This window comes from Periplaneta americana, chromosome 15 (assembly GCF_040183065.1).
Source record: "Periplaneta americana isolate PAMFEO1 chromosome 15, P.americana_PAMFEO1_priV1, whole genome shotgun sequence".
NCBI classification, from domain to species: Eukaryota; Metazoa; Arthropoda; class Insecta; order Blattodea; family Blattidae; genus Periplaneta; species Periplaneta americana.
The window spans coordinates 71,561,093-71,585,466 of NC_091131.1; the positions used below are offsets into that span (position 1 = coordinate 71,561,093).

A 24,374-nucleotide genomic window follows, 5' to 3' on the forward strand; every position below is an offset into this window, starting at 1 on the left:
TGCTTGCTTATTACAGTAATTTATTATTTATTCATTTCGTATATTTCTTTATTATTCATTAATTGTGTCTTCTGAAGAACATTTGAGTTTTTACATTTCACTTAAAGAACTTTCGAAGCAGGCTATCAATATTTCTCACTAATAATTGAACACAACAAATTTAAAATATTAAAGAAGTTAAATGAAATGGGAGAATACGAAAATTGTGATTGTATAATATATCGGTAATTATTATTAAATTGCTGATAGGTCAAGACTGACTGTATCCTCCTCTTGAAGTTAGTTTCATGAAGGTGATAATAATGGTGGTAGTGATGATATTAACTCTGGAATCATATTATATAGGTATTTTTGTACTTGCACCTCGAGTAATGTAGAATGCTTCTAGGCAGAAGGGCAAGGTTTGTATTGCTGTAGGTTATGTAATTATACAGATCATCTGAAACATTAAATTTGTGTCCACTCATGTCTCATCCAGATATACAGTAAAATAGATATACATTCTTCTTCAAGTGTCCTGATTTTCTGTAGATATCTTCACCTTCAGTTTTCAATACTCTCTCTCAATTAAAATCTTCTTTCTGGACGTACTCTACATGTTTTTTTCTACTTGAAACACATTCCCTTTAATATTCATCTCTGTGCTGTCGCCTTCCATTTGAAACTAATTACGTCTTGGAGCAGAGACAAAAATTTCTTGTAGATTAATACCGGTACTACTTTTTGTGTAAATATAAATCTCAATTATGTCTTTAAACAGTGATGATATTCAAGAAGTTTAATAAACAGTTCTCTCATGTGTACCTATGTTAAACATAGGCCTGTACAGTATATGTCCATTGTAATTGCAAATATTACCTAAAAATAATTTAACAACCGGTTCGTCCAAACTGGTGTGAATCAGCCGAATATCACCACTGTCTTTAGATACATTCCTGTCAAAATCGTTTACACTTATATTATAGTAATGTGCAGAGCTGCCAACAGAATTTATGGGCCCCTATGCAATACTGTACTCGGACCCCCGTTGAAAAAAGTAATAATTACAAGTTACCAGTTATTCTAACCATAATAATTATTTGCAAAATAAATAAGAGAACCCCTTACACAGATACGGACCTAAAAATATACACTTTTATTACATTGAACATTTTTAGCAAAACTTCACATTAGCACAATATATTATATTCATAAAACGTTATTCCTAAACACCTGTAATGTCTAACTTGCAGTCCGACATCAACAAACAACTCTCCTTGAATTCACTGATGCAAAATCATCAATTATATCATAAAAATTTAAAGACTAGCAAGATCGCTCTCCAGACTAAGGAGGCCAAGGTCACTCAGACGTTATTGACACATTGTTTATCTGAATACAATTTTTATTTCCTTCATTTTGCTGAAGGATCTTTCAGCATCAGCAACTGGCACAGGAATTTTATGAAATATTGTAAAGGTTATACAGATATTAGGAAATCAACTGTACACTTTTAATTTCCTCAGACTATTTAGGAGGTTCATAGGTTTCAGTGGGGTTGTCCCTAAATTAGAAACCTGAATTAATTTTAAATATTTCAGCTCATCACTGTTCTCATTGTTAATGTCGCCATAATATTTTTCACGCAGTCTAGCACCCATATTAATATCTTCCAATTTTTTCTGTCTCTCCTTGTGCTTCTCAGCTCCCGACTTATGCCTGTACTTGTCCATTGTTCAGTTAAACTATAACCGGTAAAACTAATAAACAGAATTCACTAGAAAACGACAACGAAAAGACGAATGTTTCGACACGAAACATACAATGTACTGAAAAGGAAACGTATCCTGCGACTTCGGTTTGGGAGACTCCAATAACATATTGCAGTGGGCCAGCAGTTGGTAGTTAAAAACGACAAGCCAATAAAATAATTGAACGTGTTCGGTACAAGTGACGGTAAGATAGTTCAGGCAAATGTAGGGGCCCTCAATTGTCATGTCGGTAAATGTTAATGCGGGAAACCGATATTCTATTATATAGAAGTCAAATATTTATATATGAAGTGGTAATTTGTATTAATTCTACTATTGTTGAGTTAATATGTCAAATTTATGTAACAAATGTTCTTACAAAATTTTATAGTACCCGTATGTATCTCTGAATAATTATTCATGATATTAAAAAGTAATCAGACTCACTTAATCTGACAGGCCCTTACTGCTCACGGGCCCATATGCACTCGCCCCTTTTGCCCCCCCCCCCCCTTCTCGGCGGCCCTGGTAATGTGGACGCTGTTACTTTTTCTAGGTGATGACAACATGCTTCCTTTTTTTATTATTTTATTTCATTTTTTTATTCCCCATATTGTGCTTTAACCTAAACTAACCTAACCTAACCTAACCTAACCTAACTTAACTTGCGGAAACTTTACAGTATAATACTTCCATGCTCTTTCAGTAGATTTCGTGTTGAGAATACTACGAAATTTCTTTTCATCATGGCAATTAAACACATTCGCAATTATAGTTCTTTCCTCGCTAAGAATCATTAGCCCACATTCTTTCTCTACTGACATCTTTAGTAAAAATTTATCACGGTATTGCTAACTAAATACCCACACTAACAAAATATAGCACCATTACCCTTATTATAAAAAGTACAGCATATCTGAACCGAGTCCTCCACTGTCCTTATTACTGCACAACAACAATAGTACACTCTTTTAGGTGAGGAATGTTTAAAAACCAGTTATATTTAAGCAGCTTCAGAACATACTGGTAAGTCCTTTCTTGGAGTCCATTAGAATAAATTGCAGTTTTTAACTTCTATGTTATAACAGTACCGGTAAACTATAAATTTGGGTAAAAGGAAAAATTGCATTGCTGTCTTCAAGGTATCTAAGTATCTTTATTTTCTTATAATACATAGTTCTTATATAACAAAATAATCATTTCTGGCATTTAAGTACATATAATATTATAAAATATATATCATAATAAAAGTAACAGATACAATATATTGAGAACATTATGTGTTTGTGTTTCTATTACATTAAGTTAAAGAAATACGTTTGTTACAATGTATCTTATTTATAGACCGCTCTTTGTTTTCAGTTCAAGTAGCTGATCAGATTTGAAGCACTACTGTGTGCTAAAAGATGACCTTTACTTTGTTATGTGGCCAAATATGATTTTTTTACACAATCTTTTTTTTTTCAGCTATTATTGTTAGGCTTTGAAAGTTAGAATTCCCACACATAAACTTGTTGCTAGGGAAACAAAAAAGAGAATACCTATACTAATTGATTGTGAAACAATAACTTTTTCACGTATAGTTACTGGAGAAATGCAAAATAATAAATTAAATGTAGGAGTAAAATAATTTTGTTACTTCTTTCATTTGTGAAGCCCTCTACATATTGACTTCAGTGTTTTGTCACTAGGGGATTTTACTTCACTTTACTTTATCCTATGCATACAGTCCAATAAGTAATGATGATAAAATAAGTGCTTCCTAAGCCATTAATTTTGATTCGATTTCCAAAAACAAACGTATGCTGAATACAATCTCGTTTTAGCCAATTATAAATATTGAGAGAGATGTGAAGATATTATACTTGTTTCTCTTTTGCTTTACTAACCATATTTAAGTTTTACTGTAATACTGATTAACATTGCATTATTCACAAATACATATTTTCAAAATTTACAAATGAAGCAAGTAACAAAACTATTTCACTCTTATGCTTAATTTTTTATTTTGCATTTCTGCAGTAACTACACGTGAAAAAGTTATTCGTTTTCAAACTAAGGGAAGGAAGAGTTGACAAAATTAGTTTTTTTTTTTTTTTTTTTTTTTTTTGGTAACTTCTCTCGTTACCACCCAAAAATTAATATCAATTTGATTTTAGTACCTAACACTGAACATACTACTGTATAGGCCTGTAATATTTTTACTCCTTTTCAGTCTTTATTTACGATTTGCTTTTTCTATTTGGAAGCAGTCTTTCAGTAGTTTTAAACATTTGAGATAAAATGCATTTTGCTGAACTAAACGTATAAAAAAATATACACTAGAACCTAGATAATCCTAATGCACTACCGAATGTACGTATAATATCGAAAAGCACAGAAAACGAGGGAGTACTGGAAAAGAAGATACAATGAAGTTCCCTCCTCTACCTGCAGTGATGTACAAATGGGATAAAAGGGAATGTTACACAGAATAAGAAAGGAAGTAGTGTAAAATATGTTCTTTTTACGAACCTCAGTCCCAATTAATTCGGATCATCGAGGTTCTACTGAACAGTTAATATTCTATATGATTCTGGAATGTATGTAAGTAATCAGTTTTTATTGAAGTCTTAAAATCTTTTCTACAAATTCTAGTGAATGCACACTGTAATATTCCTCAGCAGTATTTAGAAGATTTTGAACCTAAAATAAAACTCCGTCTATCAGATATGAATCAGTGCAGGAAGAAAGTACTCCGAAATAATACTAGAACAGGACAAGTTCAGTCATAGTGAAGACAATTTAACTGAAGGAAGAAAAACTTTAGATCTGAAACCATATCTTGAGAAGAAGTTTGGCAGAGGAATGATCACTCTCTAACTTGAAACAATTTCTGAAATCACATCTTCTTTAGGAAGAGGTGTTGCAAAGGAATGTTCACACTTTCATTTAAAATAATTTAAACTTATAACTTTGAAATGGAAGGTAGCATAACTGTAATTTTTTACACCGAAAAAAGACTGTTTAAAAATTTAAATTTTCAAAGGACAATGACGATAAAACTTGTTACAAACTAATGTATGTTTTTAATTTGTTTATTTAACGACAATATATCAACTACTAGAAATTTAGCGTCGATGGAATTGGTGATAGTGGCATGGTATTTACTGAGGTGAGAAAACCTCGGAAAAAACTCAACCCTGTAATCAGCCCAAGTGAGAATCGAACCCATGCCCTATATCAGCAAACAAATATGGTATTGCCTGAGCTACACTGTTCGCTGAAAACTAATGTATATTTAATGCATTATTTTATAATTTATAACGTAAAATTATGTAAATATAAATATACAAATTTTGAGCAATTAAATTTGTAACTTAAAAAGTTTTGTATTCTCAAGAACAGATTTCTCGCCTGATGACAGCTATATACTCCAGTGGCAACACTGTCATTTTAGGCTTTCTGTATAGGCATTTTACAAAAATGGTGTTTAGGTCTACACATTTTGGACCACTGGCAGAGAGGGAAGGTTAGGAAAAATTCTAAAACATTTGACGAACAACATTCATTAGTTTGCTACAACCAAACACTCAACACTGTCAAAGATTAGCATTATAAAGATAAAATATTAAAATGCCAAGGTTTAACAAAGGTTGTTAAATATAAGTAAATTATTTTACGTGAACAGTGTGAATTGACTCTCACTGTTCTTCGAAATTGGTGGAAGAGGAAAGAAATGGTTATAGAAATTAGTGAGACAAAAATGCATAGAAATAAAGGTTTCTTCTGTATTTTTGTTTTGAGATTACACATTCTTTACAAATAAGCAATGGCAAGAAACTGCTGAGTATGAACATCTTCCCCCAAAAAATATATGTATATATATTTGAGGCATTATCAATATCTTTTCTATATTCAATATAAATGGAAGTTATTTCTGAATCATGCTTATTTTCATAACTTTGGATTTCAAGAGTTTATTGTTCTCTAGATTTATCCTTTGCAATGTAACGATTCAGCAAAGTCTCCCCTTCTGGATCGAATGCAGACAGCTTACGAAAGCCTTCATCATCCACAAAACAAATTTCATGATCATCCTGAAACAAAAGTCCATGTTATTACAAAATAATTTTTCAATACTTGCAAAATGGCAGGGTTCTGATGGAAAAAATAGGCAAAGGAGTCTGTCTTACAAGTTCTGGAACAATTTCAATATACTGGATTGACAAAATAGGAATGATTTTACAGGCAAACATAATGGGAGAGCCAAAATAATGATAAAAGACAATATAATAGAACAGGTAAATTACTTTAGATACTTGGGAAATTAAATTTCCATGTACAATACAAATAAAGACATGGAAAGTAATCTCATTATATACAATGCAATAAATGGACAAATTAAAAGATATCGAGGAAAAGCCATTAGAAAGGGAGTTAAACTGAAACTACATAATATTATATCACAGCCGGCAGTGAATTTTGGGTATTACGAGAATCTGACAAAAAGAGGATTGAAGCAGCAGAAATGAAATTCCTAAGATCGCTTCTAGGACTAACGCTCAGAGACAGAATAAGGAGTGAAGACATAAGAAGAGAGTTAGGGGTACAACATACAATGGTTGAAAAGGTCATAGCATACCAGAAGAATTGGTGTAGTCATGTATATAGAACGCTACCTGGTCGACTAACAAGACAAGCTTTGTTTTATAAATCTACTGGAAGACAGAACACTGAGAGACTGAAAAAAAAAAAAATGGCCACAACATTTCCAATGAACTTTAGTTTCGGAACAGGAAATAACCCACTCCTTGAGAAGGCACAAGAAGAGGAGGAATGTGTGAGCATTGAGAGGTAACAAGTACAATGAAACAGTTTCCAAGTATTTCTCTTACAAATATCGTCTGCTAGTGATAATTTGGAAACATAATCTTGGAAACAGTGTAACAAAACTTATCTTGTCAGATTATGTTGGATCTGTTCAGGTGCAACCTTCAAAATGATAAACTGAGCCAAATCGCTTTTTTCTTTGATCAGCAAATCAGTTTACATTTTGTTAAATAATTACCACTAGTACTGTTAAATTAATTATTAGACACCTATTTAATAAAAGTCGTACTTAAGGTATGTTAATAACAATCTTAAAGCTCTGAACAAACTTTCTATCTGGTAGTAACAACAACTTGTCACTTCCAGTTCTAGTTTGGTCATTTCAAAGACTAAAGATTAGAATTTAATTCTTTAAACATATTATACTGAATTTCGAAGGACAATACAAGAAATTTCACTCTCACACTCACCGGATCAGCCAAGATGATGACTCGAACTGTTGCTTTCCCTGGCGTGTCTAATGAAATAAGTGGCGTTAATATTTTGTGGTTGGCAGCTTTTATCTTCTCATCTATTAGTGGTTGTTGATCGTAGGGACAAGCAAATGCAATGCGACCATATGCTTTGGCATGATCCACAGCAGTACCTGGAATTAATGCCAAATAGAAAACTCATTGTCATTAAACTTATGAATGAAAACCAAGCACTGAAATCTTCTAAATGGTGGCGGCTCAAATTAAGGGGCATGCCGCTGCTTCCGTTTTATTTACCCGCAAAAAATTAGAGGGCTTTTTAGTTAAAATTATTGGCTCAAAACTGGATGTTTTACGAGTTCCATACAGGCATAAACCTACTGTGAAATGTGAATGCTTTCACCATGAGCAGTTCATAGTATGGAGAGAGAGAGAGAGAGAGACTGGTTGAGGTTTGCGGCTGAGGGGGAAGCAGATGTGTCTGGCCTGTAAGTCGTCTAGTTGTCCAGCCTGGGCACTGTAATTCTCATGTCCATCCTTTGCACAGGCGCACAAATAACCCATAGTTTTAAGCATGTGCAGAGTGGGTGGGATGTCGTGTAGTAAAGACCAAATTCTGGTTGGGGTTTCTTCCGAGGTTTCCCTCAACCAAATGAAATGTTCGATGTTTGACCTCGGAATCATTTCGCCATTATTAATTCAAATGTCATTGTCACTGCATATAGAGTGTTAGTTGGGAGGCCAGAGGGAAAAAGACCTTTAGGGAGGCCGAGACGTAGATGAGAAGATATATTAAAATGGATTTAAGGGAGGTGGGATATGATGATAGAGAATGGATTAATTTTGCTCAGGATAGGGACCAATGGCGGGCTTATGTGAGGGCGGCAATGAACCTCCAGGTTCCTTAAAAGCCAGTAAGTAAGTAAGTCAGTCACTGTCACTACCATAGCCTAGATTAAGCTCACGGTACAGCATGCTGTATTGTTGCAAAAGTGTAGCCGCTCGGCGATGAAATCATTCACAGGATAGAAATGTGGTAAGCACAATAAGCCTCAGGCTGCATTGCAAGCCTTCAGGCTCTCATTCATAAAAAAAAAGTTCGCAAAAATAAAGAGCAATGTAGCCTATCTAAATTAATGAGAATATATTTTAAAGGCCAGTCCGCCGAATTAGCTCTGTGGTAGCGTGCCTGCCTCCAGACTAGCCGGTCTGGGTTCGATTCCTGGCAGGGTCAGAAATTTTCATGTAAAATTTCTACCTCGGGACTAGGCGAGATGGCGGTGCACAACTTCTAATCACTAGATTGTGCACTAATATCTCAAATCTCTCCGCAGTGCATATGAAGAGAAGGCATATGTCACTGTTGATAGTGATTCTTCCGTCGGATGGGGACAATAAGCCTGGTGGCCCCCTTGGTGTTATTTGACGGGAGTAGGCTATGTGCCTGCACCAGGTTTCCCCTTCTCCCTTCCTCATCTTCTTCATCATCACTCATTCCAGAAACTACACTTACACGAACACTTACACATACACTCACCCTAGTACACGACATACGGTAACTATCCACAGATACACATCATGTACAGTATGGGTCACAGTTCTGCCATCTATCCGCAGTATGCGGAACCTCAATCACGCAAGTGAAGTGGATGGGCATTGGATACACACTCACATATTTTATAGGCCAGGCTTATTTTATTATTATTATTATTATTATTATTATTATTATTATTATTATTGTTATTATTATTATTATTGTTATTATTATTATTATTATTATTATTATTATTATTATTATTATTACTATTGTTGTTGATTAAAAAAAGGTATTATGTAGGCCTAAATTTCCTTCAGCTGTTTCATTATACAGAATGTAATAATATGCTGTAGTTTGTCTATTGAAACTTCAAAGGTACTGTACCAGAATTAAGCACAATGATTCAATTAAAAGGAACAGCACTTCAACCTCAATAGTGTCTGTATAAATAAGAGAAACTTTATAGAGGTCAAGAATTCTTGGGAAAGTTGTATGATTCATTGCAGATAACAAATAGACCGTTACAAGTTCTGTATATTACGTAACAACCAACAAATAAATGTGCTCTGTCATCACTCAACTATACTCTGTTACGGTACAAAAGAAAACTGGCGCGTAATGACCAATAATACTGAACATTGAATACTTTTTGAGACAACTGTCTTATTGAATTCGTGTTAAAAACCTGTAATTAACAAATATATAAAGTTTTACTATACTGTACACCCTATTAACAATAGACTTACCTATGTCCTGAAGTTCTAATTTAGTTTGTTCGTCAGAAAATCCTAGAAGAACCTTCTTGTCACTCTGATTAAAGATTTTCAGACCCAAAATTCCATTCCAGTAATCAATAGAGCGCTGTAAATTGGAGCTAGCTAATGCCACCTTCTCCACAGGATCTGAAAGTAAAAGGATTACAACGAATTCTATCCTTAACTCAGGACTTCAATAAAGCATATCAAGGATAGATAATGCACTATTCATGTTTCAAGAAAATAAACTTTAGAAAAATACAATTTGTAACTAGTTAGCCTATATAGGTATTGGTACCTGCCGAACTTAAAAGTCATACTAAAATGTTTCATGAAAAACTTTCAAAGGAAAAAGAAAAAAAGAGGCGGGTGGGGGGGGGGGGCGTGAGGGAGAGGAATATGGAGAACTAAAACACTAAACTGAAAATGATGGGAAAGAATAACCATAGTATTTGAGCCCTACAGTAGCATAATAAATTATTTAACTGAACGAAAAGTCTTTTTATTTCCGTCTAAATTTCAAAATCAATATTTTGCAGCTTCACAATAATTGAATCAGTCATTTTAGAAAGAGCTCTCGTCCACTTTTTGATAAAGTCAGCTAAAGCACTATTGTAGAAATTAATATGGTGCATAGTGATTTAGCAACTAATACCAAAAATACAGTATTCTCAAACTAAGTAATTAGTAATAATATACTACCTTTATTTGTTGGTTGTGGTTCATTGATGAGAAAAAATTTGTAACCTCCAGGAGCCTCTAAAACATGCAGTCCACTGTCTTCTTTTACAGGCCATCCTTGTGCCTTGGCCCTTTCTATAGCTTCTTTAGATCGTATTGTCAATCCCAAAAAGTCGTTTCCTTTCTCATACGAAGTAACACCATAATTGTAAGTCAACTCAACTACAAAGTGAGTATCTTCAGGTCCATACCCTACCATAGTCTTGCTCCAGCGATTGTCGTACGGCCTGAGTAAAAAAAAATAAATAAATAAATAAAAACATTTACTTATCGACAAATACAGACTATATTATTATTATTATTATTATTATTATTATTATTATTATTATTATTATTATTATTATTATTATTTACGAAACTTTACTATAGGACAATGAATAATTACCCATTGCATGCAGCATCACAACCTTCTTTAAATTCTTCATGCCTCAGAACCTGAACAAAAAAGGAAGATAAATTAGTTAACTGAAAATAAAGTAAACCGACATTCGTCGGTCATATACTTACGTTTATAGGCATTTGAAATGATAAAAGTAACGCGGCCGAACCCCGAGTTTGTTAACTCATCGAGTAAGCTTGCAGTACTATAATTATGATTATTTTTATTGGTTTATTTTACGACGCTTTATCAACTGCGATGATTATATAGCATCTGGGTGAAATGAAGGTGATGATGCCAACGAAATGAGCCCAGGGTGCAGTGCCGAAAGTTACCCATCATTTTCTCTTAATGGGTTGAGGGAAACCCCCGGAAAAACCTCAAGCAGATAACATGTCCCAACCAAGATTTGAATCCGGGCCCGCAGTTTCGCAATACTGTGTCATATAACCTCAAGCCACTACTGGTACAAATTTTTTTGTAAAAATGAGTGATGCAGATAAAGAATGAGTTGCCTGTGATATCGATAATGCAGAAAATTGTTAAAAACAAAAGATGATGATGATGATAGAAAGAGTATGTAAAATTAATGTGTACAATAAATAAATTACTTTTCATCTATTTCAAAGTTTGTTTCACTTTATCGCAGTAGTAAAGTACCGGTACCTGGCTCATTACGACATTTCTGTGGATGTCATAAACTCTGGCATTACGTAACAAAAGCGCATAAAGAATTTAAATTTAAAAGAACAGCAGAAGAAAGAGGAACATGGTTAAAGTGGCAAGGCCAAGACTTTAAAACTGATTGACAACATAAAATTACGTAACTTATAGTACCGGTAGTACGTGATGTTATATATTATTTCTCGTGTTCTTCAGTCCGTCAATTGTCATTCTGCGAATTACCTAACAATATACCGGTACCATGATTAAACAACGCGGGGATAAATCACTAAAGTTATCTGACAGCCGCGTTATTATCGAGCTTTTACTATACCGGTACTTGTTTCCAGTGATTTAGTTGGAAACAAATATTTACAGGAACTTCAACTTATCATTTCACCACGCGCATAATAGATTCATACCAGGTTTCAAGTTTGGCATCCTCATGTTTCCGACAAGTACAGTATACATTTTTATTTTCCGGAGCGGTGCTCCGGTGCGTTTCGGTCTTCGGTCCAACTAAACCACTGCACATTTCTTTAAAAAATATATCATAAATAATTCATTTAACGACGCTCGCAACTACCGAGGTTATATCAGCGTCGCTAATGTGTCGAAATTTTGTCCCGCAGAAGTTCTTTTACTTGCCACTAAATCTAGTGACATGAGCCTGTCGCATCTAAATACACTTAAGTACCATCGACCTAGGCCGGGATCGAACCCGCAACCTCGGGCACAGAAGCCCAGCGCTATACCAACTGCGCCACTCAGGACGACGTTTCTTTCAAAAATTTATTCAAAAGTTCAGCGTTATATTTACCTTCATGCCCAAGATTTCGCGGTAAAACTTTGCAGTCAAGGTTCTATCTGCTACTTTAAATACAAAATGTAAAGCTCTTCCAGAAATCATGTTGTAAAATATTTGTTACACTATTATGTACGAGATTACAGTAGGAACACTGTTGACGCCAACACATACAAGTCTGTTGTCACCTGTTATAAATTTACCACAGCGCATAAAAGAGTTCACTTGTGACTGACAGCGAGCCCGATTGAGACAGTTATCAAGTCGGAACAATTATTGTGAAACTGGTAACCACTAATAGCAAACAACCTGCTTTCTCTGAACTTTCGATATATCACTTTTTTCCTGTACAGTTTTCTTTCCTGTCAATTGCTAAAAAAAAAAAAAAAAACATGTGACGGTATCTATAGCAGTACCAATAATCCCATACAAAACTGATGAATAGATTATTAGTAAGTTACAAATTTTGTACATAATGGACTGTATTTCATGAATAATTACATAGATTCATCTTGTTTGACTGACTCCGGAGGCTCGTAGAGAGATGTAAGAAGTAAGTAGAGGTTCATTTTATTAAATTTTCTGTAAATGCAAATTATATTTACGAATTCGTAAGTTGGTATACGTCTAAGTAGCCAACAAGAGCTTTATTAAATTCTCCTAAACATAAATCTTTTTGGTAACTGGTAACATGTGACTGAATATATTTATTATGTTTCAACAAATATTAACATATTTTTAACGGTTGATTACATATTTTTGACAGATAAATTGTCGATTTGTAGTCACAAACTCTGTGATAACGCAATATCGATTTGTTGGCGACACTGATACAAGCACAGGCGCCAGGCGGTGGTGTTGGTGTATTAGTGGAAGTGGGTAGCGGTACGAATTTTGAGGGAGTTGAGTTAGTGAATTAATTTTTGAGATATTGATTAAAGTACGGGGAATCATACTTTGTCAGAATGATAAATATTCATTTAACATAACAGAGGATATAAATCAGGCTGGAATTGAATCTATTTCGAAGTAGTTATGGCTCATCTGCTTCAAATAGGCCTGAGACATAACCTCTCAAAGGTTTTCAATATTACTAGCCAATTGATGACTGTACAGATAACTTCAAAGCGACAAGCTCGACATATTCCAAGACGATTACATAGACGACCTCTCCAAGTTTTTTACCCTGAAGACTCAAATGAAGATACATTTAATTACAGGGAGAAGCTTAGAGTAGAAAGAGAAAACGTGCAGTCTACATTCAGTAAAACTGATATTGAAAATACAGTGTTAAACAGTCACAGTTATGGTAAAGATACAGATAGTATAAAGTTAAAGGACTCTTCAGTGATAAAATCTGACTATGAAGGTAATGTGCCACATTCTGGTCTTTATGACACTTCCAATAATGCGAGTACATCCCTTGAATTGGAACCATCTTCTGAACTAGAAATACCTCAAAAGAGCAGCTCAAAATTGAAGTCGAAGAAAGAAAGGAAATTGGAGAAGAAGCAGGAAATGAAAACTCTCAAAATAAAAGAGTCTGCGGCTAAAGCAGGAGTGCCTGTGTATACCAAATTACAGGACAATGATCCTAAGTTAAGGTTAGAGATGATAGTAAATGTAAAAACTATAGAACTTATTATTTTGGTAATTCTCCAGAACCTTTCTAATGTTAATATGAATAGGGTATGGGGTACAACAGTACATTAAAATATACCTGTATTACATAAATATAAAAAACGATTTTTAAAGCAAAGTGAGTTAATATTATAATTATTGGATTATACATAGAGCATTATCATGGTAATTTGTGACAATTTTACATACCGATATAGGTCAATTCCACTGTGACGGATGTTACTTTCAGAAAGAGATTCTTCGAAATTTAACTGGAATACAATAATTAATAAAATATTTTTACTAGTTCTTTTGTACGCCAATGAATCTCCACTTCTTGCTTGTCAGACACAACTAATTGTTTTTTGGGATATCATATTATTTGTCAGGTGATATAAGTGAAATAAACAATGTGACGGGTGTAACATGAAAAAACATGCATAAATTAATGATAGAGTTTACTGATAACTCTGTGAAGTTCACAGTTTGAATTAATTGTGTTACCTATTTTCAGTGAGAGGAAAGTTCAAGGAATCGAGTGATATAATGGATGTAATTAAAATATTAAGCCTTGCACTTACAATTTAATTAATCTTATGTGAAAGGTGTTACTTGTCTGAAGAAATTTCACATTTGTTTTTTTTTTTTTTTTTTTTTTTTTTTGGTTCAAATCATAGAACATACATTTTCTGTAGTTCACTACATAGACTTAAGAGTACTGGTAGCATAATATCAATGGTAGACATATGTTTTCAAAGTGTGCAATTTTTTTTTAAAGTTAACTTTCACTTAGTAAATTACAAATATGATGTTGACAGGTTAACAATTGTACTTCTGACGCTCTAAAGTAAATTAATACAAATATTTAATAGAAACAATAAAAAATATAGCCATAAAATCAAAATAGTGTGGCTAGAAAAACAGATTCGCTTTTGATATTAAACTGTTGTTCCTAACATAAATTTACTTTTTAGTATATATGCTCACTTCAACAAATGCTAAATATAAATTTATATTTCTCACAATGGAATTTAATAAATTTTACTAAAACTGTAATTACAAAACAAATTGCAACAACTTAAGCAGCATTATACTCAGAGCTGTCTCAATTTTTACTATTTGGATAGCTTTTCCTAGTGACTGGAATTTCGTACACAGGTGAATCACTGAAAATACTAGTGTTTATTAATGCAGCTTTTCTTGTCCTTTAGTTTCAAACTTTCAGTTTTGTTTTCTTACTGTGAGCAGTAAGTTCTTTTCTTGATAGCTTCTTTGTTCTCCTAAGCTTTTCCCTCTCTCTCTCCTTCTGCAAATAGTCTTCATATCTGTGTTGTTTGGGTAAAGGGAGATGTCATAAAAATGAGTTTGGAGATAAATGAAAATTAAACTTAGAACTCTTACTGAAAATACTTTTCTACACAAAACACATCAACTGCTAGTATTCTTTTCATTTTTGCACACTCACTTGTATAATTTAACTTGTGTGTTCATCTGGGGAACAAAATTCCATCTGCACAAAAAATTACTTATCCCCCTTTACTCGAACACCACAGAATTTTATCTTGATTTAATTTTCTTCGCCTATGGCATTCAGGTTGCCTCTCAGCTGCTGATGTCCCCATTCTGCAATTAAATATATATTGTATCCAGCTATCTCAAAACGTTAAAATAAATAATTGCATGGTTAACATGCAGCGTGTATCCTAAAAATGCAGCAGCTTAATCTACATTTATTTTTAGGTTATGCTAGTGGTTAATATCTTCAGTAATTCATTCCTTGTTAAGTAAGCAAGAAATAATATTACAGAATAGAAAAGTACTATGATTAACTAAAATAGGACATAAGTACATTTACCTTTGTAGCCTATAATTTTTAAGTAAATCAGAACTTTCGACCAAACATTCAGCTTAATGTAAATTTGGTGGGAAATCTTTCAGACAAGTAAGCTTTTGGAGGTAACAGGTATTGATGACTGTTGATAACTTAAACTTCAGATTTACCAACATTTGAAACCTATTTAATAATGTGTTGTGGGAACTACCTGCAATAAATCAAAATACAGAATTCCTGTGTTCTCCGTGCTCTAATTTTGTAACACCCGTCACATTAAAGCACTTGTTAGTTTTAGTTTAAAAAAAAAAAATTTAAAACATACTGTACTTTTGGCATCATATTTTGACTTAGTTATCAAAAATTGGTGCCTTCAGGACAAAAACTGAGAGCAAGAGAGTAACTTTAAGCATTTTCTGTGACGGGTGTTACATGAAAACACTTATTTTTAAAATAGCAAACTTTTAAACTCACTGACATTCATAAAAGTAAATTGATACTGATTTTAAAGTCTTCTCTTTCTGTTAATAGAATTACAACAGAGAACAGCCTTGTTTATTAATTTTAAGTTATGATTTGGCAACAAACTGCCAAAGTAAATTTGACAGATCAAAAGTACACACTAAAAATATTCACTTCGGATGTATGTAAAACAAAGATGAATTAAGTAAATCGAACTTTTCTGCTAATTTCTAAAAATATGGACTTTCCTGAAGAAAATGATATAAAGAACATATACTGAACACGAAATGTAATTTTATCTTCAATGTCCAACCTATCGTGGAATTGACATACGTACTTAAACTACACACTACAATTTATACATGAAGTCTAATAGGCCTATCGTAATCTAAAAAAAACAAGTTCCTATTTCAGTGTGCATAGTAAAAGATTTTGTTTATGCATGGCAAATAATGATTACAACAAACTATTTTCTCTCCATATGAAGTGTATGAAGTGATATTTCGAAATTGTTCGAGCTCACAACAAATTTTTTACTATAGGCCTAGTTCACAGTGTATTTTGCTTACCTGTCTGTTATCAACCCGCGATTACAAAGCAAACAAGTGGTTGCATAAGTCTGTAGCTGCACTCGATGCTGAAATATTACTGAGAGAAGGCACTAATTTTACACGCAACTTGGTTTCGTCATGTTTGTAGTGAAGGGAGATGGCGTCATTTCACATGGTCACACAAGTTACATTAGTTCATGGACTCGTAGAGTGATACAGGTACTAATAACATTAGTAATTATTTAGCTTTAGCTGTGGCTTATAGTATTGTTACAGCAAGCACAGTGTCATCTGAAATTCTGCCATATTTTCTTTCACCACAGATTCTGGAACAGGTGCCCATACTTGGTGTGGGGAAATATGTATTCCACATCAATAGACTATAAACGGTAATATTCGCAACACGATAAAAGAAATTAATTGACGAAAAGCAGAAGTGTAGCCTGGCAACAAACATTTTAAAATGTACAGAAACCAAGTATGACTCGACCGAGGCGAGTGGAGCTGTGGGCATAACGTGAACTATCACAATGACGCTATATGAACGCAGGAGCAGTACAAGTGGTGCTCTGGGCTGCAGGACTCCACTGGCATCTGTCGAGTAATACCATTCATACTGGAGTAGGGATTAAGTCATTTTTCTTAGCCTCTTTATCTTTAAATTTAATACCGTGAAATTTGATTAACATTCCCAGTATCTGTTGATGTCTTTGTTTTTTACGTAGGCTAATTACAAAATAGTAAAGAATGTACATTCTTATAAAAGAAAACCATTTCCATTAAAGATTTCTTTAATTTTATGTAACCCTAACATTGTTACGAATATACATTCTGTAACTCAATCGCCATTTAAGTTATTAGCTTATCTTTGAAATTAAACATTAATTTGGAAAAGAAATTTAAATAATGTGTTAGTGTTGTTACATAGGTACTGTAATTTGATCGAAACGTATCTGATGAGACTCATCCCCAAACTTGTTCACATTGACTTGATCTTTTACTTCTGTGAATTAATGTGATAGGTTCTCTTCCATCTTGTCTGTATCATCTTTGTGATGCTCTTTTTTTTTTTTTTTTTTTCAGCACTGTCATGTTGGTTGCAAAATCAAAAAACAAGAAAGTGAAAAGGAATAACATCGTTCTGGAAGGAAAACGTTTGATTAAAGATGCTATTTTGGCAGGTTACATACCACAAATGGTATTTTTCAGCAGAGTGAAAGATGCTGGAGATCTTAATCTTCCCGAAGGGGTGCAATTATTCAAAGTTTCATACAAATCAATTTCATTGTGGTCAGACTTGACTACTTCTCCTGGTGTTTTGGGTGAGTATCATTTCACTGTATTTTTTTTATCATTACGAATATGAATATTTACGATCTAAAAGTATGACAGACTTCATCAGTGTCTTCTAGGATATTGAATGCACTGTGGGAATAACTATATTTTTTATTTTATTACTTTTAGTTGCATACCGGTAGTTGTTTTGAGACTGATAATGGTTATTTTTATCAGTTTGGCGAATATGAAAAAAATTTGAAGGATGTTGGTAATTTTTTCTTTTAAGTTGTTATTCTAAAAAACTGTCAGGATATCTATTTAGTGGTCAGAATCGCATATCTCCTGATCACTCAGTCAACGCATTATCTTATGTAATGGTCTCCAAATTAATTAATGATGTCTTGTATTTGGGAAACAGACTTCTATGACAAGTTTCTCATGTCTATTCTCGGCTTCTTCAGGCATATATCAGGACAGGATTTTAAATAATCAATGACTGCCTTCTTCTAAATCTCTTTCAGAACTGATCTCAATATTCTTGTTTCTTTTTTGTTCTACTACTATTCCTTATTCATTATTCTCTGTAACAAATAAATACTTGGACCATCTAATGCAAAATGGAGAAAGATCAAATCCCCAAACCGACGTTTGAGTTTAGACAATGTTGATACCGTAATGTTGGAAAACCTAGATAAAATAGGCTGAGCAGTTCTAATGGGGACAGAAAGGACTGATCAGCTCATGCTGTGCTATTCATGATGAACTCTTTATTCTTCTGTTCCATATCTTTTTCCTAATTTTCCACTAACCTTTGTGTAACCCACTTTAGCCTTGTCACAGACCTTGATCTCCTGTTATTTATCTATTGGTACATGTGTCCATTGTGGTGCAGAATACCCATTTCTTCTTCTGTCTCAATTTCCATTGCATTTTTCCCTCCATTTTCGCTTCTTTTATTTGTCGTCCTCTTACTCTTGCCTATCTTTTCCCTGCATTACTTCCTCTTTCTCATTTTTTTCTCCATCTCCTGCATTCTTTCTTCTTCTCTTCTGATTTCCTTCTTCTTCCTGTATCATCATCTCGTGAGAATTTGGTTTGGTGCAGAACTGGTGTGAAAGCTGTTCATGAAAAGTAAGAAAATAGTGAAATAACTTCAGAAGAAATGAAATTGCATCAACATGGGTTCCTCTTCTTCCTAATTGTAGACAGCTACATAAGAACTTAGGTACAATTGGCCCATTGTGCGCCCCATAACCTAGAAATTATCCCAGGTGACTGCAGTGGGTGACCAGTTTCACGATACTTTGGGTTTGATTTCTTGAATCTCCTTGAAAGACAACATAGGCCCTATGTTTCGTCCACTGCCGTGGAGTAATATTTAGCTTGTCTGGCCGTGAAATGAGCAGACCTGGGTTCAAATTCTGGTTGGGACAAGTTGAGATTTTTTCCGGGTTTTCTTCCCTCAACCCAACCCATTAAGAGCAAATGTTTGGTAACTCTCGGCACAGAACCTTGGACACATTTCTCTGGCATTATCACTTTCATTTCACTCAGACACTAGATAATCACCACAGTTGATAAAACTTCATAAAAAAGCATGTTTCCTGAGGTATCGATGTCTGATGTGGCTTAAACCTGGACAGTCCAGAAGAGTGATAGATGATTTAACATCCATCCTGCATTTCCTACAGGTTGGATCCTCCCTGAGGGCCAATACATGTTGGTGTTCATTCAGATGGCAGTGTCCAGTTAGAAGTCCAGTTGCTCATCTTACAATTTCTCCTTTCTAAGGCTAGAAATAGTTTAGTTAAGTCAGATCTTGATTCTTTAATAAGGAGTTTGACCTGTCTCATAGCTGGTATAGATCTCCATGCTCTCAGTAAACCCTTCATCAGATTGTTCATTAGAGCCTGTTTTGATTATACACTTAGAGATTCCAACTTAAGGTACGGTTCACACGTTGCTACTTTTGCAGTACTGCAGTACAAAAAACTGCGCAACTCTTGTACGGCGATGTATGAACAATGGTGCAACCCGAAAAGTAGCAACTGCCGAACCTGCTGCCCACTACTTTCTCATGCTACGCACAGCTTAGAAGTAGCGACGTGTGAACAGGGTTCTCAGGGTTGCAGCCGCAGCATTTTTGATATCGCTTTTGTTGAAACTTCTGCTGCGGTTGCGACCAGTGTTGCCACCCAAATGTGCCATTGATACTTTTATTGTTTGGGTATATTTTGATGTTAGATGTGATGAAAATAAATTATTTGTAACAGTTACTAAATGTACAACACAGACTGAGTATATTTGCTGACGATATAATTCATTTTTTTAAATTTTCCATAGCGTAGTTTCAAACAGGAGGGTTGCCAACATTGATTATGTGAATATGCTGTTGGTTATCATTTAAGTATATAGGCGTTTTTAAAAGTTTTATAGTAAAAATAATGCCAATTTTTTATTACTAGTTAGGACAGAAAAGCAAATAATAAATAAGTAAGCTATCGCGTGAGTTTCATAATAATGCGAACATAACCACAAAATGTATATTGAGAAGTCAACAACTGCAGCTAGACTGTGGCTGCAAAAGTAGTGCCTTATGTGTGAACAGACTCGCAACCTCCAGTTGCAACTTTAGAGCACTTGGGTTATGCAGCACGAAAAGTAGCGTGCAGCGTGCTACTTTTGGCTTATGTGTGAACACGACACGCAATTTTTGCTGCAGTACAAAAGTTACGCAGCAAAAGTAGCGACGTGTGACCGTACCTTTATGTGTCCAGACCATAGCACTGCATGGTAGTTTCATGGTTGGCTAGTAAATCGCCTTGTTCCCATTGTCTTGAGACTGAAATGAGCTAGTACGTGTTTCTGATATGGAAAATTTCCACTCTAGTTTTTGTTGTAGTGATGTATCTTTAAATATATTGTACAATATGTTTGTTAGTAGACCTGTACATTACATTTTGTTTTTGTTTGAAATGTTTTCAGCTATTATGAAGACACCTCCTGTCCATGAAAAGAAACCTGAAAAGGATGCTATACCTTTGACAATTATCTGTGACAATATTCGTGATCCTGGTAATTTGGGCTCAATTCTTAGAGGAGCAGCGGGTGTAGGTTGTCAAAAAGTGATTCTTACCAAAGGTTAGTTTCCACATGTGATTTAGTTTACTTTTTCCCTCGTCCACTCCCGTTTTTTTAATTTGCTTAAAGTGTTTTTTTTTCTGAAAGAAAAAGAAATATAAATTACCAGTTTCTATATAAACAGTACAGCTATGCAATTTCAGGAAAAATATCTCTATTCAGCCTGTGTGATAATAATATTAAAACGTGTAATCAGAGAGGGGAATTTTGTTTCGCCAGTTGGGAATGAACACAAGAATGCAGAAATTGGTGAAAAATATCCAGAATGAGAAAATTCCCTGCTTCTCCCTTTCAATTTGAACACTGTACTGCTGTATATGTCATTCAAAATTGAAATGAACTTGCTCATACATTTATTGTCTTAAATTTTAATTCACATTTGACTGATAAAGAGTCTATGAATGGCATTGCTTTGTATTTTACACTGAAATGTCAAAATGTAATCTTTCTCTTATTTTATTAAATTCATAGAGACAGGTGTCTCTGTAAAACTGATCTATTTATAAGTACTTGCTTGATCATTTCCACACATGAGATAAAATATAGAAATAAGTATAGTAGAACCCCTTTTCAACGAATCTCTGAAAGATTACTTTCTTTTCCTTAAATAGGGGTTTTTCTTAAAGTAGGGTTTACATAAAATGGGAAAGAAAGGCTAAAATAACTGGTACTAACATGTGTTTATATACTTATTTACTTACTTAAGGCTTTTAAGGAACTTGTAGGTTCATTGCCGCCCTCACATAAGCCCGCCATCGGACCCTATCCTGTGCAAGAATGTGTTTTATATAGCAAACATTATTGTAATAATTTAATTAGGCCTACAATTATTATTTACAATACATTTCGCAATAATATTTTCTGACTCCTGAAATGATGAGACACGAACCTGGACCACACTTAAAGTCGGCATTGAAAAGTTATTTTTTCTTCTTCATTATTCCTCATACTGAAGTAGTTGGCAAATCATGCTTTTTTGCCATATGCGATAGTGTTATTTGAGGATTAGCCTCCAAATCCCTTATTATTTTCACTTTCTGTCCTATAGTTACTTTCTTCCATTTAATCGACATTATAAAGATGCATAAACAGCATAAACTAACAAAAAAGGTTGTACACAGGATCCACACAACTCACGAGCAAAGCAACCATTCTGTGAAAGCAGTGTAAAGCAAGACCGTAGAGAATGGTAAAGAATAATGCTGCTGCATGACACCACATTACTATTGACTAAGATGCGCTATTGAATATGCTGGTACTATTGATCTTTGAAATTCACTTTAAAAGTATTCCTTAAAAACAGGATTTTCCTTAAAACAGTTTCCTTAAAAGCAGGAATTAATTACATTGTTCTTATGGTAATTTGGCTGGGACTTAACAGATTATTCCTTAAAAATGGCAATGTTAAAATAAAATTGTACTGCGATTACATAAAATGGAAATATTTTGGAAAACCATAAAACCAACATTATCTTATGCATCTTGATTACACAACTTTTAACACTATATCACTTTGGAAAACGTATTATATGACTTTCACGTGTTAAATTTTGTTACCTTGTTAACATGTTTCGGCCTGCTATCGGCCATCATCAGAACTGGTTGTTGTTGGTCTTGGCGCCTTTTGTTTTATTTTCTGTGGGGGTGTGGTTGTGTAGTGTAATGTGGAGTCAAAGAATGTGTGTGTGTGTGTGTGTGTGTGTGTGTGTGTGTGTGTGTGTGTGTTCTGAAATTGAGTTGTGTGTTGAGAATTTCATTTGGATGTGTTTTTGTGTGTTTGTATATTTCTTATTGTTCTAATGTGTTTAGTTTCTGGCTTTTTGGTTGGATGTGTAGAATTTCCATGTCTGTGTTGATGTCTCTGTATGTGTAGTTAGCATTTGTGATGTGTTCTGCATATGTGGAAGTGTTTTGTAATTTTGTTACGGCTGTGATATGTTCTTTGTAACGTGTTTGAAATGATCTGCCTGTCTGTCCTATGTAGAAGTTGTTGCACCAAAAAGTCAGAAACTAAACACACTAGAACAATACAAAATATACAAACACACAAAAACACATCCAAATGAAATTCTCAACAAGCAACTCAATTTCAGAACACACACACTCTTTGACTCCACATTACACTACACAAACACACCCCCACAGAAAACAAAACAAAAAGTGCCAAGACCAGCAACAACCAGTTCTGATGATGGCCGATAGCAGGCCGAAACATGTTAACAAGGTGACGTAAAATTTAACACGTGAAAGTCATATAATACATTTTCCAAAATTATCTTATGATCATGGATAGCTTCACTATCAGCAATGACTGGTATGAAGAACCAGTTGTATAACTTTCGACTAGCCTGTTTATATCTAATCAGCGGTTTTTGTTTTAGGTTGTGTTGATTTGTGGGATCCAAAGGTTTTAAGAAGTGGTGCAGGCGCCCATTTTCGAACACCAATAGTAAGCAATGTAGAATGGAATGACTTGGAATCACATGTGGACTCCGAATCTCAGGTGTTTATTGCTGACAGCAATGCATTCGTGGCACAAGATGATCATGAAAGTTGTGAAGACGGTGAAGAAAATATTTCAGACTCACAGTATAAAGGAGAAGAGAAACTAGAGACAGAAAATTCAAACTCTAGATCTCCTGATATACCACACAACTACCTAAAGAATGTTCCGGTTTTTCCTTACTTTGCCGTAGATTTTGCAAGTCAGGATTCTGTCATTTTGGTGGTTGGTGGGGAAACAGAAGGGTTAAGTGCAGAATCATTCCAATTGGTTCATAATAGAGGTGGTGTTCGTTTGAACATTCCACTAAGCAATAATGTGGAAAGCTTAAATTCTGGCACTGCTCTTGGCATTATCGTGTTTGAAATTAAACGACAGTTCCTCACAAACCTACGAAATAAATTTAAACAAGGCACTACTCAGAAGTCAGAGAAAATGTCTGTTACTAATGTGTAATATTGTTTGTATATGTATTCAGTAGTTTATGTATAATTTGTATACAATTAAATTCGTATTATTTGTTTCAAGTTTGTTTTTCAATATTGTTTAAATTACTTCCCAACACTCTGGATTTTACTTTTGTATTTTCATATTACAGAAATATAGGAAACATTGCCAAGAATCATAGTAATAGAAGAAAGGACTTCATGAAACTTTGGTATTTGAAGATCAGTAGCATATGGTGAGAAATATTTGAGCAATATGTAAACCTGGTGTTTAATGCATTAAATATTATCTAATTTGAAGTTGCATGTATGTATATGAAACATATCAGCGTTCCTAAAGTAGTGTGTTCATTTGTATGCTTCATAGCTACTATAGTTTTTTTTTTAGTGTTGTGGCCTGTAAGGTTCCATGGTTCGTCATCTCTGTTGCCTGTTCACTAATATAGTGAATGTAGTAAAGACGTTTGAGGTGGACAGGACATGTAGCACGTATGGGCGAATCCAGAAATGCATAAGAATAATTTCGAGGGAAAAATTGTTCCGGAGCCGGGTATCGAACCCGGGACCTTTGGTTTAACGTACCAACGCTCTACCACTGAGCTACTCGGGAACTCTAACCGACACCGATCCAATTTTTCCCTCTATAT

The 24,374-nt window shown here is 34.3% G+C and overlaps 2 protein-coding genes across 5 annotated transcripts; one reads left to right on the forward strand and one right to left on the reverse strand.

Moving 5' to 3' along the window:
• Nucleotides 1-2,866: 2,866 nt before the first annotated feature.
• LOC138715123 (glyoxalase domain-containing protein 4) lies at nucleotides 2,867-12,273 on the reverse strand. Of its 3 annotated transcripts, none has more exons than XM_069847658.1 (6): nucleotides 12,099-12,273; nucleotides 10,434-10,483; nucleotides 10,010-10,275; nucleotides 9,299-9,454; nucleotides 7,013-7,188; nucleotides 2,867-5,809 (listed from the first exon to the last, which is right to left on the reverse strand). In XM_069847658.1, the coding sequence occupies exons 3-6, from the start codon at nucleotides 10,245-10,247 to the stop codon at nucleotides 5,690-5,692; spliced, it is 690 nt and encodes a 229-aa protein (XP_069703759.1). In that variant the 5' UTR covers nucleotides 10,248-10,275; nucleotides 10,434-10,483; nucleotides 12,099-12,273; the 3' UTR covers nucleotides 2,867-5,689. The 3 variants fall into 3 exon arrangements, with proteins under 3 accessions (XP_069703759.1, XP_069703758.1, XP_069703757.1); XM_069847657.1 differs by having other exon boundaries at nucleotides 12,084-12,273; XM_069847656.1 differs by having other exon boundaries at nucleotides 11,911-12,273.
• A 253-nt stretch (nucleotides 12,274-12,526) lies between these two features.
• LOC138715122 (rRNA methyltransferase 3, mitochondrial) lies at nucleotides 12,527-23,808 on the forward strand. Of its 2 annotated transcripts, XM_069847654.1 has the most exons (5): nucleotides 12,598-13,499; nucleotides 16,683-16,748; nucleotides 17,443-17,681; nucleotides 20,623-20,778; nucleotides 23,160-23,808. In XM_069847654.1, exons 1-5 carry the CDS (start codon nucleotides 12,931-12,933, stop codon nucleotides 23,735-23,737), a joined length of 1,608 nt encoding a protein of 535 aa, XP_069703755.1. In that variant the 5' UTR covers nucleotides 12,598-12,930; the 3' UTR covers nucleotides 23,738-23,808. The 2 variants fall into 2 exon arrangements, with proteins under 2 accessions (XP_069703756.1, XP_069703755.1); XM_069847655.1 differs by lacking the exon at nucleotides 16,683-16,748 and having other exon boundaries at nucleotides 12,527-13,499.
• The last annotated feature ends 566 nt before the right edge of the window (nucleotides 23,809-24,374 follow it).

What these genes read in the sequence shown, in the direction of transcription:
- LOC138715123 (XM_069847656.1), bottom strand. Translation starts at nt 12,000, where the DNA reads ATGATTTCTGGAAGAGCTTTACATTTTGTATTTAAAGTAGCAGATAGA. An exon ending in TGTGATGCTGCATGCAATGG is followed by an intron (nt 10,276 to 10,433) that starts GTAATTATTCAT and finishes TTTTTTACTCAG; the next exon opens with GCCGTACGACAATCGCTGGA. An exon ending in ATTAGAACTTCAGGACATAG is followed by an intron (nt 7,189 to 9,298) that starts GTAAGTCTATTG and finishes CATTAATTCCAG; the next exon opens with GTACTGCTGTGGATCATGCC.
- LOC138715122 (XM_069847654.1), top strand. Translation starts at nt 12,931, where the DNA reads ATGGCTCATCTGCTTCAAATAGGCCTGAGACATAACCTCTCAAAGGTT. An exon ending in ACATCAATAGACTATAAACG is followed by an intron (nt 16,749 to 17,442) that starts GTAATATTCGCA and finishes TTTTTTTTTCAG; the next exon opens with CACTGTCATGTTGGTTGCAA. An exon ending in AAAAGTGATTCTTACCAAAG is followed by an intron (nt 20,779 to 23,159) that starts GTTAGTTTCCAC and finishes TTTTTGTTTTAG; the next exon opens with GTTGTGTTGATTTGTGGGAT.